The sequence below is a fragment of the Pinus tabuliformis genome, chromosome 9, assembly GCF_031772625.1.
Source record: "Pinus tabuliformis cultivar Carrire ecotype Pingquan chromosome 9, CPIR1, whole genome shotgun sequence".
NCBI lineage: Eukaryota > Viridiplantae > Streptophyta > Pinopsida > Pinales > Pinaceae > Pinus > Pinus tabuliformis.
Genome location: NC_142307.1, coordinates 1,652,580,558 through 1,652,607,256, shown reverse-complemented (window position 1 = coordinate 1,652,607,256; position 26,699 = coordinate 1,652,580,558). Strand labels below are relative to the sequence as shown.

At 39.6% G+C, this 26,699-nt stretch overlaps 1 protein-coding gene across 1 annotated transcript in view; it reads right to left on the bottom strand.

Annotated features, from left to right (window-relative positions):
* Positions 1–623: 623 nt before the first annotated feature.
* Positions 624–26,699, bottom strand: part of LOC149155188 (galactolipase DONGLE, chloroplastic-like) — a 58,393-nt gene continuing 32,317 nt past the window's right edge. The window contains exons 2-3 of the mRNA XM_089444346.1: positions 1,441–1,701; positions 624–795 (exon numbers count right to left, since the gene is read on the bottom strand). Coding sequence (XP_089300472.1) covers positions 624–795; positions 1,441–1,701 — 433 coding nt within the window. The remainder of the gene's footprint in view (positions 796–1,440; positions 1,702–26,699) is intronic.

The following is a 26,699-nucleotide window of genomic DNA, read 5'->3' as shown; positions in this document are numbered from 1 at the left end:
AATGTCAAGCAAGTGGTGATATCTACTTTGTATTGAGTCCAATAAATCTCTTGAGCTTTCCGCATAACCCCACCTAACAGACGAATATCCTGTTCAAGATAAGATACCAATTGGTTTCTAAGATTCTTAAGATTTGACACTTGCACCTTGTCATGTGGGATGGAGCCTTTAGGACCTAATTGAGGACATAAAGTTTTAGCCAATGTATCCAGACTACTTGGGAGCAGAGCTAATGAATCTCTTAAACGTAACACCACTTTATTACCCCGAGACACCACTAACTCGTAAAGCCTAAGGTTCCTCATAAGTGGTTTGATGGTGTACCTATCCCCACGAGAAGCATAATATTTCATTAACAGAATACCATTGAATCGTGAGAAGTTATGGAAGTAAACAGTGCGAATCTTCCTTTTCTCAGCAACCAAAGCTAAATGCTCTAGAAATTGTGACAACATGTGATGACTTCTTTCTTCAAATTCTGGTATGAAAAATGCATAATCCTCACTGAATTTTGTTTCAATTGAATAATTCGGTTCACCTGGCTTAACCACCAAGAAACCCGCCGCGTAAGGGACATGAACATTCTGGATGAGAATAGTCTCCATATCGGCTACAATGAAAGGCTACCTGTCCTTACGCCTAGCCAGGAGTGCCATTACATGATTGGGATAACGACGCTCCCCAACACTCATATATTTCACTGCTTGTGGTTCACCACCACCTATGCCGGAATGAATTAATTCCCTAATTTTGGTATCAATTTCCTCGTTTCTCAGAGGGGACTCTTTTTCAAGCCTACCAACATAATACACTCGAAGGAATAACCCTGATAGAACCTCTTTGTAATAATCCTCTACTTTTTTCTTTGCTAATTTCAAAATCTACTCATATATGCCCATACTAGGAATAGCTTTACCATTAGAATCATTTAATGAAATAGCGTTCCCAATGTTATAGGAAACATCTCCTGTTGGGATTTTCATGACATAACCTATCATAAATTTCCCATAGGATAACCCAGGATGGTAAGTGTACTAATTAATACTTTTCCCCTGGTATATTATACCCTTAATACAGATGGTGAACCTAGGGTGAAAGATGTGACTCCTTAGGAGGTCCTAGCACACTATGGGATAGATCCAAGGACTTTAGGGGTGTCCTTAGCTATTAGAGATATAGAGCTAGCTACTTTTTGGATAGATAGGATGTAGATGTCCACCATGGTATAGGGTATGTCAGGATATCAATCTTAAGGGAGTAGGTCTCGACTCTTTGAGTTAGCTCACCAAGGAGAGGGGTCCAAATTATTACCTTCCATTTTGAGAGCTAGAAGCAGCAAGCCCTCACTTGCCTCTCTAGAGGCAAGGGGCAACACCTAAGTGAGCAAAATCACTGGTTCACATTCTTTTCTTTCAAGTGCCTATGTTTGGTGTTTCATACCCAACAATACTAGTAGCAAAGGGAGCATCCGAGTAAGCATCTAAGCAAACAGCACCCATAGTAGAACTATATCTATACCCAATGGGAGAGGAGCAAGCACCGGGGACAAGGATGGCAGCAATAGCATATGGAGCAAGGACAGTAGTTGGTTCAACAGTCGGTATAGCACCAAAAGCATTAGTAGATTTAGAAGTGAGTTCATATCCACCAGCAGCATCTCCAGTAGCATAAGAATCAATTGGATAGCCACTAGCATCTTTCCTAGCATCCCATCTTGTTAGAGCTTACTTTCCACTAGCATCAGCTTACTTTCTACTAGCATCCCCTCTTCCTATCCCAGTTCCTACTTCCCTTCGTCCAATTAATGGTTGGATCTTAATTATCAATGAAAGGAAGGTGGGAAGGAGGTGGTTTGTACCAAACCTTGTTGACTCGGTTCATAAGCTGGAGGCCAGGGTGGGAATTAGATACGGGCCACCCACTACCCACACCCACCACCCAATAGTATTTTCAATCAATATTGGATTGAATTCCTGACCAACCAAAATCTTAGAGGAAAAGGAATAGCAGGAGGAGCCCACAAGAAACTCCCTGAAATAGATATGAAATGTGCAACAAGCTTTAGTAGTTACCCACAGGGGAAGTGTTATAGACATTTTTGGGCATTGCAACCCCAAGCATGAAATGTCCATAAACCAAGGGCTCCCAAATCCCTAAAAGTGTTGTTCTAACCCCTAAAGGAACAAGGTGAACTGATTACAGCTTCTCCCAGAAGTTCTCCATGAAAAACTACTCAAAACTGGTCAAAACAAGATCATTTCAGTTGCTCCATAGGCAAAGTGCATTGCATCTCACCTCATTACACTATGAGGGTGTGTTGCACTTCGAAAATCCCTTCTATGAGGTGCGATGGGCGAGAAGTGACAAATGGCAGTGTCAATCAGCGAGGTGGAGAGGCATGGAATCTTCCAGAAACTTCTCATGTGACACTTGCCTCTCTGAATTCGACCAAGGATGAGTAAGAGATCATCAATCTCCAAGTGGAAGCAAGAACTATCAGAGGGAAGAAACTAATCAAATCACAAGCTAACTCATCTCCCTTACAGTATCTATATATGGATCCCTCATCCCAGAGATCCAGAGGGCTGGAATTTTGCATATTGTAAGGAATTGTTGTTGGTTTCATGAGACAACATCATAGTGTTGGGTGATCTAAGATTTGTATGAGGTGAAGAAGGGCTTACTTGCTGAGAGGATGATGCTGGATCAGAACAACTGGTTGTAACTCCCTTGGCTCTTTCTTGTTTATCAATAAAAGATATTCAAGTTTCCCTCCATACTCTTGTGTCATTTATGTTTTATGCACTTGTATGGTCAATTTACATTTGACCCTAGATTGTTTATGATTATAGATCCATGTCCTTGTATAGTGTTATGCTACTATGATCCTACAGGTACTTTGTGAAGCTGGGCGTACAAGGGAGCAAGTAGCGAAAGACTATCAAGAGAGAGAGGAATCGAACTAGGAGATCAGCGCAAGACAGAGGTTGGTCTTCTTTGTTCTTCTCTCATCTATACTTCATAAAGGAAAAACGAAAGTAGCTTTACTTTGTTTGTTTCTAAGGTAGCTACCACACCTTAGTGGGATAAGTAGTTCTGTGTAGACACTTTTCCCTGTAACAAAATGGCGACTCTGCTGGGGGCGAGTTAGGTTGTTTGTTTATCTTCCTTGTTGTTTATTTTATAAACTTATAGATGGAGCCTGAAGTCGAACCAGGTAGCTTTCGAACTGCATTTGCTATGCAAATGCAAAGTAGATAAATGCCGCTTCAGTCAATCTCTGGGATTTGTTTATGACTTAAACAACTGATTCACAAACTCTCTAATTTCCCTTGTGGTAGCTCTTAGAACCTCCTTAGAGATACCCCTGATTGTTGCATTACTGATTACCGTTTTCTCAGCCGAAACCCATGAACTAAACTGCAAACTGTAACCCGGAACCCAAACAAAGTATCGTCTCTGGCCCAGTGCAGGTACTGTTCTGTGAATCTGAAATTCAGTGCACTTCCCGAGCGTAGTAGGTGCGCTGCATTTCAAGTTCACTGTGCTACAGGTACGCTGATCAGACTAGGCATGGTTCAGTTTTGGTTTCTGTGATTCATTCTTGTCAGTTCTATTCATGAATTTTGTTGCCCGTAATCAGTATATCTCTGTTTGAAACCCCTTTTCCTTGCTGTTATTCCGCCTCCGTTGTTCAAAATAACTGTAAATGTTTTTGTGTATTTGTTGAGTCATTTTCAATTCTCCTTTGCAAAAAGTAACGTAATTGTACTATCGTCCTTTGATTTGAAAGTGTCGCAAGTGTCATTTTCAGTCGTAGGAAAGAGCTTGGTTGCTATTGATAGTCGATTACCCCGTTACTATTGTATTTGGTCTAAATTTGTAGTTTTTCTAGTGTTGAAAGCAAGTATTCATTTCCAAATTGTAAAATGTTGTGATTGTCTCCATTTTTCGTTTTGAAAAGAAAACTTATTAGTAATTGTCACTTGAAAAGTAATTCAGATTTGTGCATTAGCTTTCTTTTTACCATTCACATACTAAGAAAGCCGAAAACAAATACATGCATGTGCATTTGCATTTAGACTGTTTGATTGGTTTGATTTAAGACAGTGCATTTAGTGTGTTCTCTTTGCTCTTTGTGAAAGAATACTATCTCTCTTTCCTTAGTAGCTAGGATTTTCATTGCACAAAGAAGATAAAAGACTGTTTATCATCTTAGATTGCATTTTAGGAATTGTGTATATACATCACGCGGTGAACCTGAAAGGCAAATTTCTTAAGCAAGATCAACTATAAAATAAATTTAATGAATCTAACAACGCTTTGGAACCTAACGCAAAACATCTAGAAGTCTAGGCTAGAGACGTATTGCGGCGTCGTAAAGCCTGGTAACTTTTGTTCTCACTGATGGTTGGGTGATTCCTCTAGTTTGAGACGATAAGTGCCAGTATGGACTTGTGCTCCCACGTACCGTCAAGTATATTTTGGAAGACCACAATAGGCTTAATCCTTTATCCATAGGAAGCCGTGTCTGTCGCCCTATTGATCGCAATGCACTGAACACAACATTCGGGAAGATTGACTGCCGTACTGTAGAAAGTATTCTGCAGTTTTGCAATTGGTTTGGTAATCCCTCCACCTAGATTTCCAGAGCAGTCCCTTTCATTCCTTTTCAGACTCCTTAACGGAAAAGGTCCATCTGAGCACTTGGCACTTCAAGGTCATTAAAAATCGAAGGCGACTAGAGTCATCTTTTCTTTTTTCTCAACTCTTTAAAATTGAAAAAACAAGTTGTGTCAAAGCATCTAAAATTTATTTTAAACGAAATAATAATCACCCTTTCCTACGTTGATCTTAGGTTGAGAAAATGGAGTCCACCAACGAAGGAATTCCCCTTGGAGGAAATCCTAGTCCCTTCTCCTCTTGGGGAGATGTTGGTGCACCCCATATGGCCACATTGTCGCTTCCAGGATTAACAATCGGCTTTCCTGTATGGCTCTTCTCAACCTCTGTTGTTCAAAACACTGCAATTCCTGAACAATCGAGTCAGCAACTAGATGAATCCAGAGTTACCCACCAACCTTCTACTTCCTCCAATTCTTCCTCTTTGCTTGATGGGGTTGGTAAAGCCAAAATCAAGTACCTGAGAAGAAGAAGGAAAAGAAGAAGAAAGAGAAGAAGAAGAAGGAGCCAAAAGCGAAAGGGGGCAACCAAGCATCATCTAGCGAAAGTCCACACACTGCACCGACCAGGCCTAAATCGCCATGTGTCATTTGTAAAGGATACCACTATCATAGAGATTGTCCCTGCATCCCTCGGATCTTAAGGGACTGGTCTCCTCGTTTGCACAACCCGGTGTCGTCAACCTCTGATGATCATGTTGAAAGCACACCGTCGACTAGTGAGAGTGAAGCCCCAGGACAAAAAGGAAAATATAGATTTCCTTGTAAACTGTGCGAAGGCGATCATGCCATCCATCGTTGTCCCTTCTTAGATGAGGCTAAAAGAGTTTTGGACGATCGTCCGGTTTCACCGTTACGATTTCCTCCTGGATATAAAAAACTCTTGCCGAGTCCGTCACTAGTTGAAAATCTAGCTGACCCGCCCAGGTGGTCGACCGAAGCATCTATCATTGAAGACAAACCATCTGAACCCATACCAGACAAAAGTCAAAAGGTTGAGGCGACAGTTGACCCAGTCTTGCCTTCAGAGGTTCTGTCTTCAGATGATACAGTCATAGAAGAGAATAAGGATGACACCGTCCAAATTCTTTTCGTAAGCACAGACTTCGATGAAAATGGGGGAAATTTACCCATTCCTTTACCACAGGAAGGAAATTCTTCTGAGTCATACTGGCCGTCTATTCAGTCCCACCTCCAAGCAACCTAGTTGTTTTCTTCGACTGGAATCAACTAGGCAGACCCTGTTTACCGGCTAGTGTACCATTCCGAATTATTGCTCAAATATATAGAATGGTTATGGGTGGTACCATCATAGATGAAGGGGCTTCTGTGAGTATCATTTCCTCAACTGCTTGGAAAGCGCTTGGTTCGCCATCGCTTTTGCCTGAGATGAGAAATCTAAAAGGCTTTGACAAAGGAACTAGTCGACCATTAAGGATCCTTCCCAATGTGCCCATAACATTGCTCTCATCACTCTTTAGAGTAATGTGTTTTCCGCACGAAGGAAGAATGGTCAAGCTCATAGACCAGCTTTCATTTCCCGGATCACACAGAGAAAATAATCATATGCCATTCCTGAATGGTATTTTCACACAAGGAATGTCTCATCAATCTCCAATCCGTCCACTTGATGAGTGCGAGTAATTCGGGGGACATGATTGAAACCCAGGGGACATGCACCCTGGTCTACTTCAGTAGGAAAACTTCGGGTATAGGGTAGGTTTCCGCGAGAGATATATGACTGGACTGTACTCCCATCCATGATTGGAAGAGGGGGTTAGAATGGAATAAGATTCTCTCGTCAAAGTTATGTGAGTGGATTTTCTCACCTTTGTCTATTTCGGTAGACATCACCGAAGAAGTGTTTTGTTTGCGTTGTGAATAGAACAATCTTTGGTAACCTGAAAGAGGTAGACCTTTCCTGATAAAACAAATGTTTTGTTGGAGATTTAAAAGGTGACCTTGAAACTCTGTTTTATACCTAGGGGCATGCAAACCTTTTTGTATGCAAGCGAAGAGCGACTATTTATTTTTTAAATTTGTAGGTCCTCTAACCCTTTAAACTCGTAGCATTGGTCGTTTCCTAACTTGCATAAAGAAAGGATGTGGGGCAAAACTCTAAAAAATTCCGTTTTCATATATGAGACATTCTTATTATACGACTGGATTAATGGAGCAGTTTTAGAACATAGTTCAAGCTCGTTAAAAAATAAACATAAGTCATGAGCAAATGTTTCTCCTCGCATTTAAGCTCATTAAAAAATGAGCTATTTTCTGGTAAATAACCATCATGAATGTAGTACTTCGGCCTTTAAAGCCTTGGTCGTGTTCTCATCATCACCTCCACTTTGTATTGGCCGATCATTCACCTCCATTTGATTGTTTACTCCTTTTTGAGGAACAGCTGTGAAGAGTGATCCCACTAGCCATCCTTGTAACACTGTCGTGATTGGAAAATTCCAAACCTTACCTGGAATCAGCTGCTACCCAATTTTATCACTCGTTCCTCAAAAGATGAGTCTCCTTTAAGCTCTTTTCAATTGACTCGTAAAATATGAAACGATTGTTGAGCCATTGGCCTCTCCAGCTCGTTAAATGGACTGGAAGTGCTATCCCTTCTTTAGATTTTAATCCTTTTGGACCTGAGGGATTATTACACAAAACGATCGAGCGCTTGTTTTGTTCAGCTCGTTAAAAGTATCAAAAATTCATCCCTTTTGTATTGTTTTATACTTTTTCGGACTTAAGGGATTAGATGACGAAAAAGGAATTTTGGAGTTTCCTTTATGTTCCTTTTCAGACTCTCTAAAATTGAAAAGGACCGAGTTATCTTTGTCGTTAAACTCGTTAAAACTTAATAGCAACAAACTTGTCCATAGCAGACAAGAATGAGTTTCACTATCACTAGGCTCGTTAAAACATAGCGATGGGTTTGCCCGAAGGGAAAATTATAGAACAAGCATATGTTATCCTCCTCAAGCTTGACAAAAATAAAGAGGTATTGGTCAGCAATGACTGGGGAAAAATTGGGAAGAAAACTTGAAGAGACTTTGTTGGTAGCAAGTCGCTCTTGAACATGACACTTTCGCTCCGCATCCAAGTCGGGTTGGGTTGTTTCATTCACCGGTCACATCACCATGGTCCCATAACACCATCCACATTTGGGGTTAATGCTACCAATCCATCACATCAGTGTCGCCGATATGTTCAAGAGAAGTCATTCAGAGAATTCACCTGTGTCTCACCCGCTACAATACATTTACACTCCATTCTTTCATGACCGCCACCCTAAACCTTATGTCATCAGATCATTTTGACCTCCATTAAAATCATTTTCTCTGTTCCGTGTCATTGATGTGGGATTCATTAAGGCCCTCCTGTGATGGATCGCTTTTGGTCGACATCAGCTCATTATCCAGGAAGCCGATCTAGGAACACCCCGTTCAGTACTTTGAAGCTTGCATGCCTCAATGGAAAGTTTCTCATTTCCGGCGACAGGTTTACATCAATGGCCTCCGATCGAAAGATTTTGCGTGGTGTTCGACACCAAGTCCTTTATTCACACCACGTGAATTGTACTGCAGTAACTTGAGGGTCATTATCAATATCGGTGATTCCTCTCGCGCCTGTTAACAACTTACATCATTGGCTGGTCATCAGGCGATGTCTTTCCATGTTTGACTCCAGAACATCTCTCACATGGATATACTTGTACTTCAAGTGAAGATCGAACGAGATTGAAGACCCCGGATCTAGTTTCATACATCCAGGCTGCGATATATATTCAGGGAAATAAAGACATCAAATGTACATTATTGTTGCACAGATAATCATCCAATCAAAGGGATGATGACTCTACCAGAATCATCAATCTACACTCAGACGATTGTTTGTCCTATGTACATGAAAATGAATTTATAAAGCTGAGCATGGGAATGCTCGCCTCAGCTAGATCATGAAAATATTATGAAGATAATGTATTGTATTGTATCTTACTACAGGTCTCCTCCCAGCTTGAAAAAACTTCGGATCCTCATAATAAATCATTTCACCCGACATCAAAAGATTAACAACCTCATGCTTTAGGGGGAAATTGTTATAGACATTTTTGGGCACTGCAACCCCAAGCATGAAATGTCCATAAACCAAGCGCTCCCAAGTCCCTAAAAGTGTTTTTCTAACCCCGAAAGGAACAAGGTCAACTGATTACAGCTTCTCCCAGAAGTTATCCATGAAAAACTGCTCAAAACTGGTCAAAACAGGATCATTTTAGCTGCTCCATAGGCAAAGTGCATTGCATCTCACCTAAGTACACTCTGTGGGTGTGTTTCATTTCAAAAATCCCTTCTATGGGGTGCGATGGGCGAGAAGTGACAAATGGCAGTGTTAATCCTTGAGGTGGAGAGGCATGGAATCTTCCAGAAACTTCTCCTGTGACACTTGCCTCTCTGAATTCGACCAAGGATGAGTAAGAGATCATCAATCTCCAAGTGGAAGCAAGAACTATCAGAGGGAAGACACTAATCAAATCACAAGCTGACTCATCTCCCTTACAGATATCTATATATGGATCCCTCATCCCAAAGATCCAGAGGGCTAGAATTTTGCATATTGTAAGGAATTGTTGTTGGTTTCATGAGACAACATCATAGTGTTGGGTGATCTAAGCTTTGTATGAGGTGAAGAAGGGCTTACATGCTGAGAGGATGATGGTGGGTCAGAACAACTAGTTGTAACTCCCTTGGCTCTTTCTTGTTTATCATTAAAAGCTATTGAAGTTTTCCTCCATACTCTTGTGTCATTTATGTTTTATGCATTTGTATGGTCAATTTACATCTGATCCTAGATTGCTTATGATTATAGATCCATGTTCTTGTATAGTTTTATGCTACTATGATCCTACAGGTACTCTGTGAAGCTGGGCGTACAAGGGAGCAAGTAGCGAAAGACTATCAAGAGAGAGAGGAATCGAACTAGGAGATTAGCGCAAGACAGAGGTTGGTCTTCTTTGTTCTTCTCTCATCTATACTTCATAAAGGAAAAACAAACGTATCTTTACTTTGTTTGTTTCTAAGGTAGCTACCACACCTTAGTGGGATAAGCAGTTCTGTGTAGACACTTTTCCCTGTAATAGGAAGGCACTTCGATAATGAACTTTTAGCATACGTTTGTCTTTCTTTCTTGTTTGCTAGGAGAAACGTTGCTAGGCTTGCACATCAATAGGGTGGAACGGCCATATCTATCACAAACAAAAGGAACGTCATCCTTACCCACAACAGCTCAGAAGGAATAACAACATGGCTGCGCCAAAACCCTATTGTCTCATTCTACCCATCCATTCTGAGCTATGGGATCGCTACTCCCACTAAAGCGAGTAAGATCCTTCAATCAATCAATATAGAAATATCCAAAGTTTCTTATTTCTTCGTGATTGATTCCAAACCTAATTCCTTTCATGTTCTTCACCGACCATACATCAATACTAAAGGGAATTCGTTATCGAATCTGCAGGATAACCTTAATCCATAACTTCTCATTTTTGATTTTCCACGTGGGTGAGGATCGGTAGATAAGTTGCTCGACTTTACTATAGGGAAGAGAGAGGACAACACGCTCTTTATCTTCGTTTGATGCCACTTAATAACCATCATGGAGCCACTGGGTTCTCTTATAGTATCACGGTGCATTAGGGCGGCTTTCAGAAAAGAGAAGTTCTTTTATGTATTTCACTAAAGAAATGCACATTGTTCCTCTATCACTTAGCTACGACATGAAATAAATATTGCGTGGGCAACACTCCCTTTTATTGGTGGAGAATCAGGTTTTTAACCTAATGGTCATAGGTTCGAGTCCTGTAAGGTGCTTCGCTGGAGACCTTGAAAGAGCGAGCGCTCTCCACCCACTTCCTTCGGCTTAAGCGAGGAGTGAATCTTGGCAGAACATTGAAATCACAGGAATCGCCTGTAGTGAAGCCGAAAGTATGGAGCGAGGGGGAATAGAATACGTATGTTGGTCCAGGTTGTATTGAAGCCGAAAGGTTGGTAAAAGTTGCCAATGAAAGAGATTTCCATTTCCCCGCAAGCGAGCTTATTAGAATTATGTTATGCTAGATCTCAGGAGTCCACGAATTGATGAACGATGTTGCTCCAGCCGAGATATTCACTGACCATTGTCAACCTTATCACTAACCAAGGCACTTATTCTTCTTTCCAGATTCGCAATAGTTTAATACTGCTAAGGGCGGCAATTGTCAGGGACAACTAGACCGAACCTCCCTCCCACTTATGGACACTTCTCGTCCTTCAACATGGCTTCACTATCCACTTTCTAACTATCCATCCAACCATGAAAGATGCGATAGAGGAACTCATTCATGGGTGAGGGAGATGAGTTAAGGGGATCAATGTCGTAACATCTAAACTGGTTGCTTCAGTTATTGACCGTAAATGTGAAAAAGTGGGAATGAAGGAAGGCGGTCCCTTAGAACATTCCTTCTACCCAAAGGATGGAGATGCACTATTGGACTTGAACCAGCAAGCTTTTATAACACTTTGGTCCCTCGTCCAGTTCAGGCTAGCTACAGACTTAGGTTGGATACAGGACTGATCGACAGGCTTAGGCTGGCTACAGGAGGGGGGGTTTGGGGGCGTTTCCACAAGTGTGGATACCAAGTACAATTAGGTCAGAGTTTAAGAAATAAAAGGTTATCCCAAAGAGCTTGCACTATATAAACAAAATTGATTGAACAACATATTCACTTTAATAGAAGCATGTTATTATAAAATATGCATCTCGAATGCACGTATATAAAAAACCGGACCAACATCAATTTTCCTGGCATGTTGGAATTTTAGATTCCTCTTTCTTTCACTTCATAATCTCTCTGATTCCAAAATCAGAGCTTCATTAGCTAGGCACTTGATTTAAAGGACTGCTCTCTTTCACTAATTACTAGTCTTGTAGGGACTCATATTAGTAAGAACAAGGAAAGCATCTTGACAGGAGAGTGAAGAACAAGGAAAGGTACAAGGATTTATTGAACTAATAGGTAATATAAAGGTTTAGGTTTCATAAAATACCCTTCCTGTGTTCAAGTAAAGGCCAAACAAATATCTTCTATGGCTAGAGAGTCTTTTCTTTCCTCTCCTTACCGGTCGAACCTCGAGGCAAGTCATTAGGCAAGAACAAGGCAAGTCATGTTTCAAGCTCTCCTTCCTTGTCATTAGGCCAACTATCCTTCCTTGATGGTTAAGAAGGAAAGTTAGAAGGCCAACTATCCTCAACCCATCATATGGATCTTGGCATTGTTCACTCCCTATGATATTGTTCAAATGAATCAAATACTGCTCGAATAATAACTCGTTCTCCATATTAATTTTCATCGTCAATAGTGTACGTTGTAGTTACAACCGAGATCCTCCCATCTCTTGAGAGCTGAATGAAATTTATTCAACTTATCAGGACAATACCTCACCATTTTTTCATAAAAGCATCTTCATAATTATTATTTTTTCCCTCATTTTCACTTATTGGGGATACTAACCAACTGGATTTGCTTGGATAACATCTCTTAGCTCCAGCAAGCCATCTTATCAAATCATTGCTCTATCTTTTGTAGTTTAGTACTAGCCTGTGGTCTTTTTTATCCTTATCTTGCTAGGCTTTCGAGCTCATAAAAGAAATCTATTTGTGTACTAGCCCAGTTAGGTTATCCACTTCAATTCCTTAAACAACCAAGCCTTCTTCTGACTCTTTGTTACCTGCCTATGCTCATTGTACATTCAATCTCCTTCCCTCGATTCGATCTATTATTTTCTATTTTTATTTACACTTAAACCACTAGCTTCGAATAGATCTCCTTAGAGACTATGCCTTACAATGGGTTATAGCTTTTGATTTTTGACCGGTATCTCATATAGAACTTACTCTTATGTTGATTCCAATGGACCTACCCCCCTTATATTTTTTTGCTTTGGGACTAAACGATCTCCTACTTTTTTAAGTAAGTTAGTGATGCTGGCTATGGAACTAGATATTCCTATGGAACCTTTATAGTGGCTATCGGAGCCTCTTACTATGCCTTCCTCTATCTGTGATCTTTTACCTTCCCGATGGACTTTTTTATTATATACCCTGGTTATCGAGACCCTGTGGATACAATTATTGCCAGGTTTTTGGGGCAACTACCTACCTTAAGATCTTGCCATTGATGGCTACCTAGTTTTTCCAGCAATCCTACCTATTTGAACGAATATGGTCAGAAGTAGACCCATGCCTACCTAGATTTTTTTAACATCAGATCACCTACCCTCAAGAGCCTACTTGATATTTAGCTATCACACTCAGTCGAGAAGCCTCATTCACAAGCCAAGGAACTTTTTATTGACAAGCTTGGTGTTCCCTACTACTTGTTGGAGCTTGACTGGAGCACCTTTCCACCTAAGCCAGGGACACGGGAGACTTTATGGAGGTGGAGAACTAGCTGGAGCTAGAGCACGACCCACCAGGCCTTAGTTGCTCCCACACCATGCGGCGAGGGGGACACCTGCAAGGACACCCTTTATTTCGGTCAGCCTCATGGACTTTATGTCAGTCGAACAACCTTTATGGAAGCCTCAAGGACAGCCTCAGTCAGACAGTACAACCTATGGTCACAACCATCAGAGAGCTATGCTAGGAAAAGAAAGCCAAAAGCGGGAACACGCTTACTGCTTTTGGATTACTTATGTTACTACTACACTGTTACGATTCCTGCTTACAACCTTGGGACTTTTTCCTGGCTTCCATATCAACAAAAAGGTTGTCCGGAGGAGTTTAGTCGTGCTTACAGGGTTTTTCCATCGTTGGTCGATAAGACACATTCCCTTTTATTACTTATGTTATTATCCCATTCTTTCAAATAGCCAAGTCATCCTTCCATGGCCTTTTTTATATTTGTACTTCCAGAGCAGAGCTTTTTTGCTACATATTTGACAGAGCTTGGCACATATTCGTGCTTACAGAGCTTTTGGCTTATACTTACAAAGCTTTCTTCAGATTACTGCTTACGCTTCTAGAGAGATAGAGGGGGTTTTGACTATATCAGACACATTGACTATTACTTATGTTATTACTCCACTCATTCATTTAGATAGCTAATACCGTTTCCTAGGTTCCCTATCATCTGTTATGGTTAAAGAAAAGAAAGGATATAACCACTACTCAGAGAACGACTACTTAGAGAATAACTGCTATTAGAATTAGGTAGTTCGATAGCACTTATCTGGGTCAATAGGTAAGGAGATCCCCCGGATTATTGCTATGGTGATGAGACAGATCAATAGCAGTTCTAGCCCATGAACATACTCACAAGGCGAACACACCGAATCCAGTCCTTTTGGTTCGATTGGCTTTCTCCTTACACTCACTCACATACTGATAGCACTGAATTGACTCTTTTAGCACCTAAGTCTAGATGAGGCTTTTCTCCATTTCCTCCTCGATCTCGATCGCACAGAAGTACTTAGCCAGCTCAGAAGTACTTAGCTTTTATCTCGTAACTAGCATAGCCACAATATTAGTTTGAGTCATATGGGTAATGGGTAATGGGAGTAGTTTGGGTATAAGGATCGATATTTCCAAGCTCCGTAGGAACAAGTCTAAGGAGTATTTATTTCCTTCCCATAATTAGCTTTTACCTCGTAATTAGTAGGCCGGGAACCAATCATACTTAGCTTTTACCCTGTAATTAGCTATGAACCCGTAATTGAATAGTAAGCCACAATATTGACTAGCTCCACAGGAACAAGTCTAAAGAATCTATCCTTGTAGCTCTGAACCCGCCACTTTATTAGTTCTGAACCTGTAATTAGCTCTAAACCTGTAATTAGTTATGAACCAGATCGCTCATAAGGTAGCGAGGATGCAACTCTGCAGGATCAGTATAAAGAATCTCTCCTTCGGCTGATGGGAGATCTTAAAGTGACAGGATAGAAAGTGGTAGAACCAGTTCCCTTATTTTCCCACTGTCATGAGAAGGCAAGTTACTATACCCCTTATGCTTCTAGATTTCCTACCCTTACGTACTTCCTACCCTTATGCACTTATATGTCCCCTTTCGCCCTTATATTTCCTACTATCTATTCAGGAGATAAGTACTTCTTAGGTGAAAGTGTTCATATTCTCTCCTCTCCTATGGTTCCATTATTCAGGAGAGAAGTAGTTCTGAGAGCTAATAGGTTGATGTACACTATGATTCCTCGTATCTCTATTATTTGAAAGAATATTTCCTGAAAAGGAGCAAGGGTTGCTTTCCCTTACACTCTCCTTGGTGGGATGGTGAAAAGGCTATCTGTATACCTAACTTCCTAACTACCTCACTCTTTATCATCTTCCCCACTACGGACAGACCTGCGTGGATAGAATAGTAGTTATTACCAGTCCCATTGAAAGGATATCAAACAAAAAGTCCCAGTCAATAATGGATATCGAGCCTTGATCCTTAACATAAAGACTTCAACGTGTAGAGATTATTTATAGGGTAATTAGTTACACAAACGTGAAGAATTGGTCCTGTACTATTGGTGTGAAGGGAGGTGCATTACAAGTACTAGCTTAGTTTACCACACTATAAGCGAGTTCTTAGTATAGAACCTGGGAGTTAGTGGTGAGGGATCATGGTGTTTCAGCGCTGTTGAATGGGAACCTTTTTCTCTCATTGGGCCTTGTGGCTACCTTGTTCTAGTTGTGCTTGTTAGGCCGAGAATACAACCTTCTTTTTGGTTCAATTTCCTTTGGTCCATAGAGTGAGAACCTGTGGTAGCTGAGCTAATTAGGTAGCGAGGCATATGGTAGTGGAGCAGGGACCTATCTTATTGCCTTATGACCCTTGCCCTTGGAGCGATAGGGGGTACAATACAATTAGGCTTTTGGAATCTCTTTCTATGTCCTATTCCTAGAGGCCTGTACCAGTTGGATTCTTAGGCATATAGCTGGGTCTTATTAATGTGAAAACAACTTTTTCACTTTCACACCCCTTCTTCTTACTCTCTTTCTTAGCTGATATGGCTTAAATAGCGCTATCTGAAGGCTATGACAGGGGCATCTAAGAACACATATAGAGTCTTATAAATAATACAGGAGCTAAAAAGCAAAGACCCTTGACCCCTTGTTGAGGAATTATCGAACACACCTTACCCCTTGAGCTATGAGCGCTTACGCGGGTTGCCGAATCATTAACAAAACCACGAAATATGAGCTTGGTGGTTGGATCATACAGGAAATAGAGGGGTCGATTCACTTGTTTAGGAACCATACAATTTCAATTTGACCGGACTAAGCTTGGATCTTAAGGCTTTGGATTTCGAGTCAAATATTCTAAGTTCATATTTTGCCTCTGCTTTTAGTCGAGCATGCTTGCGCATCCTCAATCAAATCTTCTTTTCTTGACCGGACATGAAATCTTTCATCGAACGGGTCAAAATAATGGATTTTCTTAGTCAAATTGGCTTTTCAGAGCATTTCTCTATAGAATAACCTAGGTCAGCCCTTTCACTTTTAGGTTCTGTTACTCCTTCATGCATTAGAACCTCAATACACTTAACCCTATTAGTGTCATTAGCGTTAGCTATTACATGGAACTTCTACTCTAGATATCTTTTTACCAAGATAGAGTTTCTGTTGCCATTATGATGCATGTGTTGTACCTGATGGCAACCCACTCGTAGAAGAACAATTCACTTATATATAACTAGATGAATGTACAGAAGAGATATTAGATGTGATAGAATACATGGGATGCAAGACAGCTCAAAGGAATCAGTTCAGATGTAATGAAAAATGACAACTCATTAAGACGATAGTTCTTAGTAGGACAAGTTAGCTTTTCCATCAAGTCCAAAGGGGGAGATTGTTGGCATTATGATATAGGTGTTGTCCTTGATGGCAACTTACTAAGATGAAAGATCACAGTTCAGGCTCACAGAATGAAGAAAAAGAGATATACGTAGCTTCCCCTTGATAATGTTGCGTATACACGTGGGATAAACAACCAAAAGGTGTGTATACATATACACGCACTTTCATGTAAGGGAAGGCGCATACATCAGGTTTTGGTCCATAGTATTTAGTCCTTGGTATTTGGACCTATGCTTTTGGACCATGGTATCTCGTCCAATGTGTTGAACCCAGGTATTGGGTACATGGTATTGATTATTTATGGTTTTGGACCATGGTAATGAGTAAGGCCTATGACTATAAAAGGAGGAGAAGATCATTAGGCAAATGCACTAAGAAAGACTTGAATATCTGATGAAGTATGAGATCCAGTATGTAGGTTATGGTTTCATGATGTGTTGCTTGATCTGAGCTAAGGAGGAATCTCACTGGTTGATGGAGAACAAGATCTAAGGATAGATCGGGATCAAATGGTTTGGAATGAATCATCTCTATATGGTTTGATTATGCTTATTCTAGATCTGTATACGGACGCATGTAATGTTGTGATCTGGGAATAACTTAAGTTTGAAATAGCTACAACTGTTGAATCAATATTTACAGATGTATACACTGTTTAACTTTAATAAGAGTGCATACATACACAAGTTATATATATCTAAGTAGCGTATACCATATACACTATGATATTTGAAGTTATAGGTGGTTTTGGTAGTTGATGCAAAGTCTGAGTTTTGGTGACTGTTTACTGGTGTCATGATCCAGATTTAAATAGGAACGCAACAAATTATAGAGATAACCATATACACAAAGATGCAGCGGAAATAATACTTCATTTCATTAATGGAAAATACTTAAATATGCTTACAACCAGAGATGGAAATAAACCAGCTAGGGCGATGGTAGCTTATCTTTGAGAAGAGATATGGCGGCTACATGCCTCTGAACTGTGTTACAATGAGGCTCGAAGGCCTATTTATTGTTAAGACACAATGGAAAACCTTTCACATCCCGAAACCTAACCCTAGAAGATGAAACACCAAATTGTGGGCCCCGTTTGGGTAAATTGGTACATCAATTTCCCGGGGTCGTAACTTTGGCATACGATCTCCATTTGACGCGTACAATAGCTCGTTAGAAAGATCTATCCCCAGATTCCCTAAAAAACATCGTTTAGGGCCTCAAAACGACTTCGGAAGTTCAAGACCCGAAAAACTGCTAAAAATAGTAAACTGTGCTACAATTTAGGAAACTGAAAAAGCTGAAAGAGACAGTTATGGGGGTCCAAATGGGATAGGTGGGTGACCACCAACATCCACTTGGATCATGTCAGTATTCTACATATTTAGATTGGTTGATTATGTTTAGCTTCAGTGTTGATGGATGAGATCTATAATGGATCAGGATCATAATTACTTATCTTTATGTAATCTGATGGACTAGATTTGGTCGCTAACATGCGTATTATCCTTGTATATGTAATGATCTGGTTATGTCTGAAGTCAGGAAGTGCAGGAAAGACATGAGTAAGTAATTAATGACATATACGCTGGTTCGCTTTGGTGAAGTTGTGTATACATGCTGGTTGGGCTCTTCCAAGTAGCGTATTCACTCTGATGTGTGATTTTTGATGATACAGTTAGATCTGAACATTGTTGCAGAATTCTATGTTCTTCTCTGTGTTTTGGTGATTGCCTTTTGTTGACAGGGTTTCAGTGATTCATTATTGGGTGATTCAGAGATTGATGATGCTAGTGTTGATTGATTGTGTGCTTTAATGATATTGATGGGTCCAACATGAAAATTCGATGAAACGTGGCCTTTAGATTATGGTGTTGTGCTTCAGGAGTATCCAGTCTGAAAATTTATGAAACATGGTACCTGGAGGAAGAAAGAGAAGGTTGTAGCCTTCTATAGGTCGGCACCTACGTACTAGTACATCAGCTAGTACAAGAGCTAAGGGGGTGGTAGCTCCCTTCTAGTAGCAACTGAAAAACGAGTGATGGTTGGACCATTCAGTAGGCTAGCACCTGCGTACTAGTAAAAGGATCGGCTAGTACAAGAGCTAAGGGGGTTGTAGCTCCCTTCCCGGAGAATCTGGAAAATGAGAGAATGTTGTAGCCTTCTATGGGTAGAATCCTGTGTATTGGTTTAAGACTGAACCAGTAAAGAAATATTGTAAAAAGAAGTTTCTTATTAAAGAAATATAGAGACGACTTGCAGCAGGTGGTTTTCACCCACATAGGGTTTCCACATTACATCATGGTATTCACGTGTGCTTCTTGTGTGTGATGATCTGTTCTGTTTACTGCTCCTATTTACTGCTCATATGGTTAATAATGTTTTGATGCACTCATTAAGGATCAACTAATAGATTCATAATTTTACTGGATATATGCTTGTTGCATTAAACACAGTTGCGTATAAATGTAGTTTTCCTTAACAGAAGTAGCATATATGAATCTTAATATGGAAATGAAAACGTTATATTGATTCGATAATACTGATTCACCCCCCTCTCAGTATTATTTCCAACAATTGGTATCAGAGCAGGTCCTTTGGTAGAAGCTTGATTGCTTGAAGAAGATCCGTAGATCAATGGGAAAGAAGCTTAAGAAGAAAGTGCCTAAGAAGAAGAAGAAGACATCTCAGAAGAGATATGACAGTGGGAGAATCGATTGGGGAATATGTGGAAGAAGCACTTCAGATTTAGAATCACTTTAGAATGAAGATGAACAAGCAAAAGAACTATCAGGTATGAATTTGTTATCCTCTAGTGACACATTTATCCATCCATTTGAAGATGATGAAAGTGATAGCAAAACAACTGAATTTTCTCTTATGGGTGAGCAAGAAAGATATCAAATAGAGGCAGAATTTAAAAGGCTTACAGACAAATTAAGACAAGCAACTCTAATGCACAATCTGAAATACTCAACAAGGATATGAGAGGTCAATCCCATCAACAACCAAGGAAAGAAATTCTTCAAAGAAAATCTTGTACTCCTCCGATGAATAATGTTGAATGTTATGTATGTCATAATCTTGGAAATGTTGCAATCAGATGCAAAAGTAGAATGGTTCAATACCATCACACAGAAAGATCATCACGTTCTAGGTACTTTAAGGGATATTCTTTTTCTTGCAATATATTTGGTCAAAACGTTGTTGATTGCTACAGATGGAATATGAAGCATATGAGATGTTATGCATGTAATAAGCTTGGACATATAGCTAAGGAATGCAGGAACAAAGTACGGGCACAATATCGAAAGGAGAAAACATCATCACACATGAAGATATGGAAGAAGAAGGAAGTACAGTCAGGCAAATATGGCACAACGCAATTTACAGACATAGCAGACTCAAAGGGAACTGAAAGTGTGAAACTTCAATGTTCTAAATCTCATACGCAAGTTTCATGAAGAAAAGTCACATATATACGTGACTTAGACAGAGCACGGTTGCGTATATGTCTATTTGAGAAAAGTAGTGGGACAGGCTCAGGAAGAGGGTCTGACATGATTCAGTCCATTTTTTGCTCTGTTTGATAATGGTTACAATATGCTAACGATTTTGAAATTTCTTGATACTTGTAAGATGTTTAGAAGTGTTTTGATCCTAACTTGAGCATGATGATGCCTTGATACTTCTTGCTGATATATGCATGATCAGATCTGATAGTAAACAAGATGGCATAGGTTCAAGGGGAGCATATACTTTTAATAATGCATTGTTGGCATTATGGTTAGTAGTCCTTGGTGATGATGCTTATATGGCTAAATGATAAATCTTACTATGATATGGTTATGACTTGTCCATGATAAAATCTCATATGATTCTTGGGGTTACATAGTTTGTGTTTTGTGGTTGATTCTGTGATGATGTATATATGGTGCTTACATGGTGATCTTCATAAGGATAAGAAGAAGTACAAAGCTTGAATACACAATTTCATTACTTACTCGTATGTTGTTGTCGACATATAATACAGTTATGATGTAGGATTCCTATAGTTCTTGGCACTCACATGGATGAGGATTGTTGTTGTTAATGATATCAAGAAGTCTTCAGCTCAAGATACATAGTGCTACATAGAGTATGTTGGATACATGGATGAATACTCAAAGTCTCATTGTTGGAGACATGATGATGATGAGTTATTCTCTATACGATGATAGGTTGATACTTACATGTGTTGATTGATGCAAATGAGGGATGTTCCCGAGTGATGATACATGGATAGTATATAAGATCATGCAGATCCTGATGATGATGAGATGACTATGGTGTTTTCCACATAGGATATAATGTGAATGATTTTGTGCAAAATTCATCCATGGAAGGCTATGATAATGTTCAAAAGGATGAGTTGATATCTATATGCAGACATACTCTATCACAGGTTGATGTTATCTACACTAATCGACATATACAGGTTGCTGGTCTGGATGCTTTTGATAGATGTTTATGGAGAAGATCATACACTGTGTATGATAGTTGCTGATGACTATCATGGTCTTATTTAGAAGTTTGGTCTCTATTATAAATGTCATGTAAAGGTCATATCAAGACTCATGATGTAATAGTTTGTCTATACCTATTGTAGTCATTTGATGAATCCCTTTTGGTCATATGATGTAATTTCTACCCCCACTATGCATGGGAAGGATGATGTAATATTTCAGTCATGTACAAACATTTCGTATCTGGCGTATCCCCACTTGGTTGGACAGATGAGTCAATATTGGTATATCCCCACTGGGTTGGGAGATGGATGTATGTATGAGTCTTTGGTGATAGGAAGGTAATTTATGATAGAGACATGTTCTTCCTGTAGAACATATTTTTGCAGAACTTGCTTACAGTCAAGGGGAGCATGAAAAATAGCACTTCAGCAGAGCAGAGATTTCACCATGTACTTATAGGGAGCATGGACAGATTGGTACACCTTGGCATATACAAAGGGGGAGCTCATTCAAATATTTCAGCAGGTACTCAGGGGAGTATGGATAACGGAATGTTTATCAAGGAAAGAGAATATTTTGGTCCACCCTTTGCCCTTGATGTCAAAGGGGGAGAGGGATATGGTGTTGTTGCCATCAAGTCCAAAGGGGGAGATTGTTGGCATTATGACGCATGTGTTGTACTTGATGGCAACCCACTCGTAGAACAAAAACTCACTTATATATAACTAAATGAATCTATGGAAGAGATATCAGATGTGATAGAATACATGGGATGCAGGATAGCTCAAAGGAATCAGTTTAGATGTAATGAATAATGACAACTCATTAAGATGATATTTCTCAGTAGGACAAGTTAGCTTTGCCATCAAGTCCAAAGGGGGTGATTGTTGGCATTATGATACAAGTGTTGTCGTTGATGGCAAATTACTAAGATGACAAATCACAGTGTAGGCTCACAGAATGAAGAAAAAGAGATATACGGAGGTTCCCCTTGATAAAGCTGCGTATAAATGCAGGATAAATGACCAAAAGGTGCGTATACATATACACGAACTTTCATGCAAGGGAAGGTGCGTACATTGGGTTTTGGTCCATGGTATCTAGTCCTTGGTATTTGGACCTATGGTTTTGGACCATGGTATCTCATCCGATGTGTTGAACCTAGGTATTGGGTCCATGGTATTGATTATTTATGGTTTTGGACCATGGTATTGAGTAAGGCCTAAGACTATAAAAGGAGGAGAAGATCATTAGGTAAATGCACTAAGAAAGACTTGAATATCTGATGAAGTATGAGATCTAGTATGTAGGTTACAGGTTCATGATGCATTGCTTGATCTGAGCTAAGGAGGAATCTCACCAGTTGATGGAGAACAAGATCTAAGGATAGATCGGGATCAAATGGTTTGAAATGAATCATCTCTATATGGTTTGATTATGCTTATTCTAGATCTGTATACGGACGCATGTAATGTTTTGATCTTGGTATAACTTAAGTTTGAAATAGCTACAACTCATGAATGAATATTTACAGTTGTATACGTTGTTTAACTTTGATAAAAGGGTGTACATACGTAGGTTATATACATCTAAGTAGCGTATACCATATACACTATGATATTTGAAGTTACAGGTGGTTCTAGTAGTTGATGCGAAGTCTGAGTTCTGGTGACTGTTTATTGGTGTCAATATTCTGCATATTCAGGTTGGTTGATTATGTTTAGCTTCAGTGTTGATGGATGAGATCTATAATGGATCAGGATCATAATGACTTATCTTTATGTAATTTGATGGACTAGATCTGGTTGCTAACATCTGTGTTATCCTTGTATATGTAATGATATAGTTATGTCTGAAGTCAGGAAGTGCAACAAAGACATAAGTAAGTAATTAATGACATATACACTGGTTCGCTTTGGTGAAGTTTTGTATACACGCTAGTTGGGCTCTTCCAAGTAGCGTGTTCACTCTGATGCATGATTATTGATGATGCTAGTGTTGATTGATTGTGTGCTTCAATGATATTGATGGGTCCAGTATGAAAATTGGATGAAACGTGGCCTTCAAATTATGGTGTTGTGCTTCAGAAGTATCCAGTCTGAAAATTTATGAAACGTGGTACCTGGAGGTAGAAAGAGAAGGTTGTAGCCTTCTGTAGTTCATCACCTATGTACTAGTACATCATCTAGTACAAGAGCTAAGGGGGTAGTAGCTCCCTTCTAGTAGAAGCTTGAAAATGAGTGATGGTTGGAGCATTCGGTAGGCTAGCACCTACGTACTAGTAAAAGGATCAACTAGTACAAGAGCTAAGGGGGTTGCAGTGCCCTTCCAGGAGAAGCTGGAAAACGAGAGAAGGTTGTAGCCATCTACAGGTAGAAGCCTGTGTACTGGTATAAGACTGCACCAATACAGATATATTGTAAAAATAAGTTTCCTATTAAAGAAAGGTAGAGACACCTTGCAGCAGGTGGTTTTCACCCACATTGGGTTTCCACCTTACATCATGGTGTTCATGTGTTCTTCTTGTGTATGATGATCTGTTCTATTTACTGCTCCTATCTACTGTTCATATGGTTAATAATGTTATGATGCACTCATTAAGGATCAACTAATTGATTCATAAGTTTACTGGATATACGCTTGTTGCATTACACACAGTTTCATATACATGTGGTTTGCTTAATTGAAGTAGCATATATGAATATTAATATGGAAATGAAAAATTTATATTGATTTGATAATACTGATTCACCCCTCTTGCCTCTCAGTATTATTTCCAATAGTTTCACCTTAAGTCTGTGGGAAGGGGAAGGGATCGTGGGGACCAATAGATCGTTTCACCCAGAGGAAATGCCAAGGTCTTACTTTAGACACTTCTCATTCATGGTTTTTGACCAATGAAATCTCCATTTTGATGGATACGAGGGAGAATCTATCATCGGTGGCTAGATAAGATATTTTATATTCATAGATTTCGCCTTTTATGCTACTTATCCTATAAAAGACAGGATTGATTCAATTGGAGGTTGAGTGAACCAATTTAGGATTGTCGTTGATAAGGCTTTATGTCTGCAGAGATACCAGGGTTTTCTTCATTCTCAATACTGACAGGCTGCATGTCGATAGTCCATCAGAAAATAGAGGAGGGTTCCATGAACTTGCTTGAGGAACAGTATGATTGCACCCATATGCTTCATGTACCCATTCTTTACACTCAACCAAAAAGGCCTAGTCCGCATCCTTCAATCCGCCCACATTCACTTCAATCCCTAGGTACACCTATCTTAAGTCCATGTCCATTGTGTATATTGATAGAGGATTATGCTTTAGGTCCATGCCGATAGATGCCTGCAATCCACATTAGGAAGTCCCTCACCTTTCTTTCAACCATTAGCGTTAGCTATTCAATGGGGAGCTAGACTACTAATAAATACATCAAGAGATTACAATTCGATTAACAACCAATATCGAGAGCTAACCACTATCGAGCTAACCCCATTCAATTACTAACAACTGGGTTTAGCTAACAACAAAGAGGGTGATCTCATGACCTCTTGAACTGCTGATATTTACTACCTTATGACTTTTGCCTTATGACCTATGCCCCATTACATTATGCCTCAGACCTATGAAATCTTCACTTGCCAACCTACCGTATATGTATGGTGAATTTTGTGAGGAAGCCCTACGGGGCCATGACACATAGGTTAGTTACCATCATTGGTTACTCTTAGGAAGGGACAACAATGGGTACATCCTCGCCCCCACCCTAGCCCCTCGGATACAGATTCTTAGATTAGGTTTTCTCTCTTGGTTCAGAAGCAATGAATTCTCTTATTGCATTAGGCAGATGCCGACCGTGAATCTCTAGGTCTTATTCCTTTTAGTCATAAGGAAGAATGTAAGGGAGAGACAATAGAAATAAGTAGAGTTTAGATTGGAAGTATTTCAATGTGTTTTTTATTAATAACTGAAGGTATGATTATTCAACATTGGTTTCAGATGCAAAAAAATGTGACTATATAATGCTAAAAAGAAAACACATGTTATGGGCATTTCCAAATTCTCATTTTGCACCAAATGAAAGATGTAACCAAGAAATGAGTTGTAGTTTGAGAGTTACATGATCCCTATCTTGACATTATCAATGCTTATTTTCATATCCCCTATGGGCCCCATCATCTATATTGAAACCTTTCAAGAATCCATCATTTTCTTTTTCCCCTTTCCCAATTAGGAGAGCACCAGCGCCACTCCACTCCATTCACTGAGATTGAAGAGAACCCCTCCACTTAATAAAAATAGCTGAGAGGGCCAAACAGTTAACCCGCATAACCGAAAGGGTAGATAGCCGGCTCAGAACAACATAAACTCCCCCAAGGAAAAGAAAATATGTTTGCTCAATGCAATGTGGGAGAGCTAGAATAGGAATCATGGCAGAGAAAGAGTCTGAAAATCTAGACACTAGAAATAGGTCTCAGATTGGCGAGGGCCTCTCGGGCACTCCTAATATTAGTGAAACAGAGAGCTAATGTGACTACAAAGAGTACTAACTCCATGTTCCTAGATTTCCATACCATGCATGAACCTTCTGATAGTGTGTGGCTATTAGATAGTAGTTGCAGTAACCACATGATAGGCAACAAGAATTTGATAGAAAATTTCAATCAATATATGAAAAAAAAGGTAAAGTTGGGGACTGAGAAGACTATGGATGTAGATGGAAAAGGAGTGGTCAACATTCTGACCAAGCATGGGGAGACGAAGACAATCTAAGAGGTATATTATGTTCCTAGTCTCAAGCATAATTTGATAAGTCTTGGTTAATTGACATAAAAAGGATACAGAGTTACCTTTCAAGGGCAAGAATGTGTTATATATGGCAAGCCCCCAAGCAAGCAACTGATAGCAAAGGTGTGGATGACGAGGAATAAAATCTTCCCTCTAGTTATGAATTACATTGATCATTTCAATTCTTTTACAATTGCATGTTCTAATGATTATTGGTTATGGCACTTTCAATTTGGACACTTTCACTTTTCAGGTTTAAGATTGTTGTAGCAGAAATAGATTGTCATAGGATTACCTCCCATCAAAGAACCTGCTAGTACTTGTGAATGCTTCATCTTGTGAAAGCAACACTGTGAAATTTTTACAAAGGGTGTTGCATATAGAGCAAAGCAAGCTCTTGAGCTAGTGCATACAGACTTGTGCAGACCTACGAGGATACAGTCGATTGGTGGAAGTTGTTACTTCCTCACTTTCATTGATTATTATAGTAGAAAGACTTGAGTTTATTTGTTGAATCAGAAGTCCAAAACTTTTGCAAAGTTCAAGGAATTCGAAGCCTTAACAAAGAACCAAAGTGATCAACAGATCAAGGTATTAAGGTTAGATCATGGTCGAGAATATGACTCAAAGGCATTTCATGATTACCACAAACAACATGGAATCAAAATATAGTTTAATTTTAGGTACACACCATAACATAATGGTGTAGTAGAGAGAAAGAATAGGAAAATTATTAACATGGTAAGAATCATGTTGAAAGGCAGAAACTTATCTAGTGAGTATTGGGTAGAACCAGTTGCATGTGTTATTTATGTGATTACAG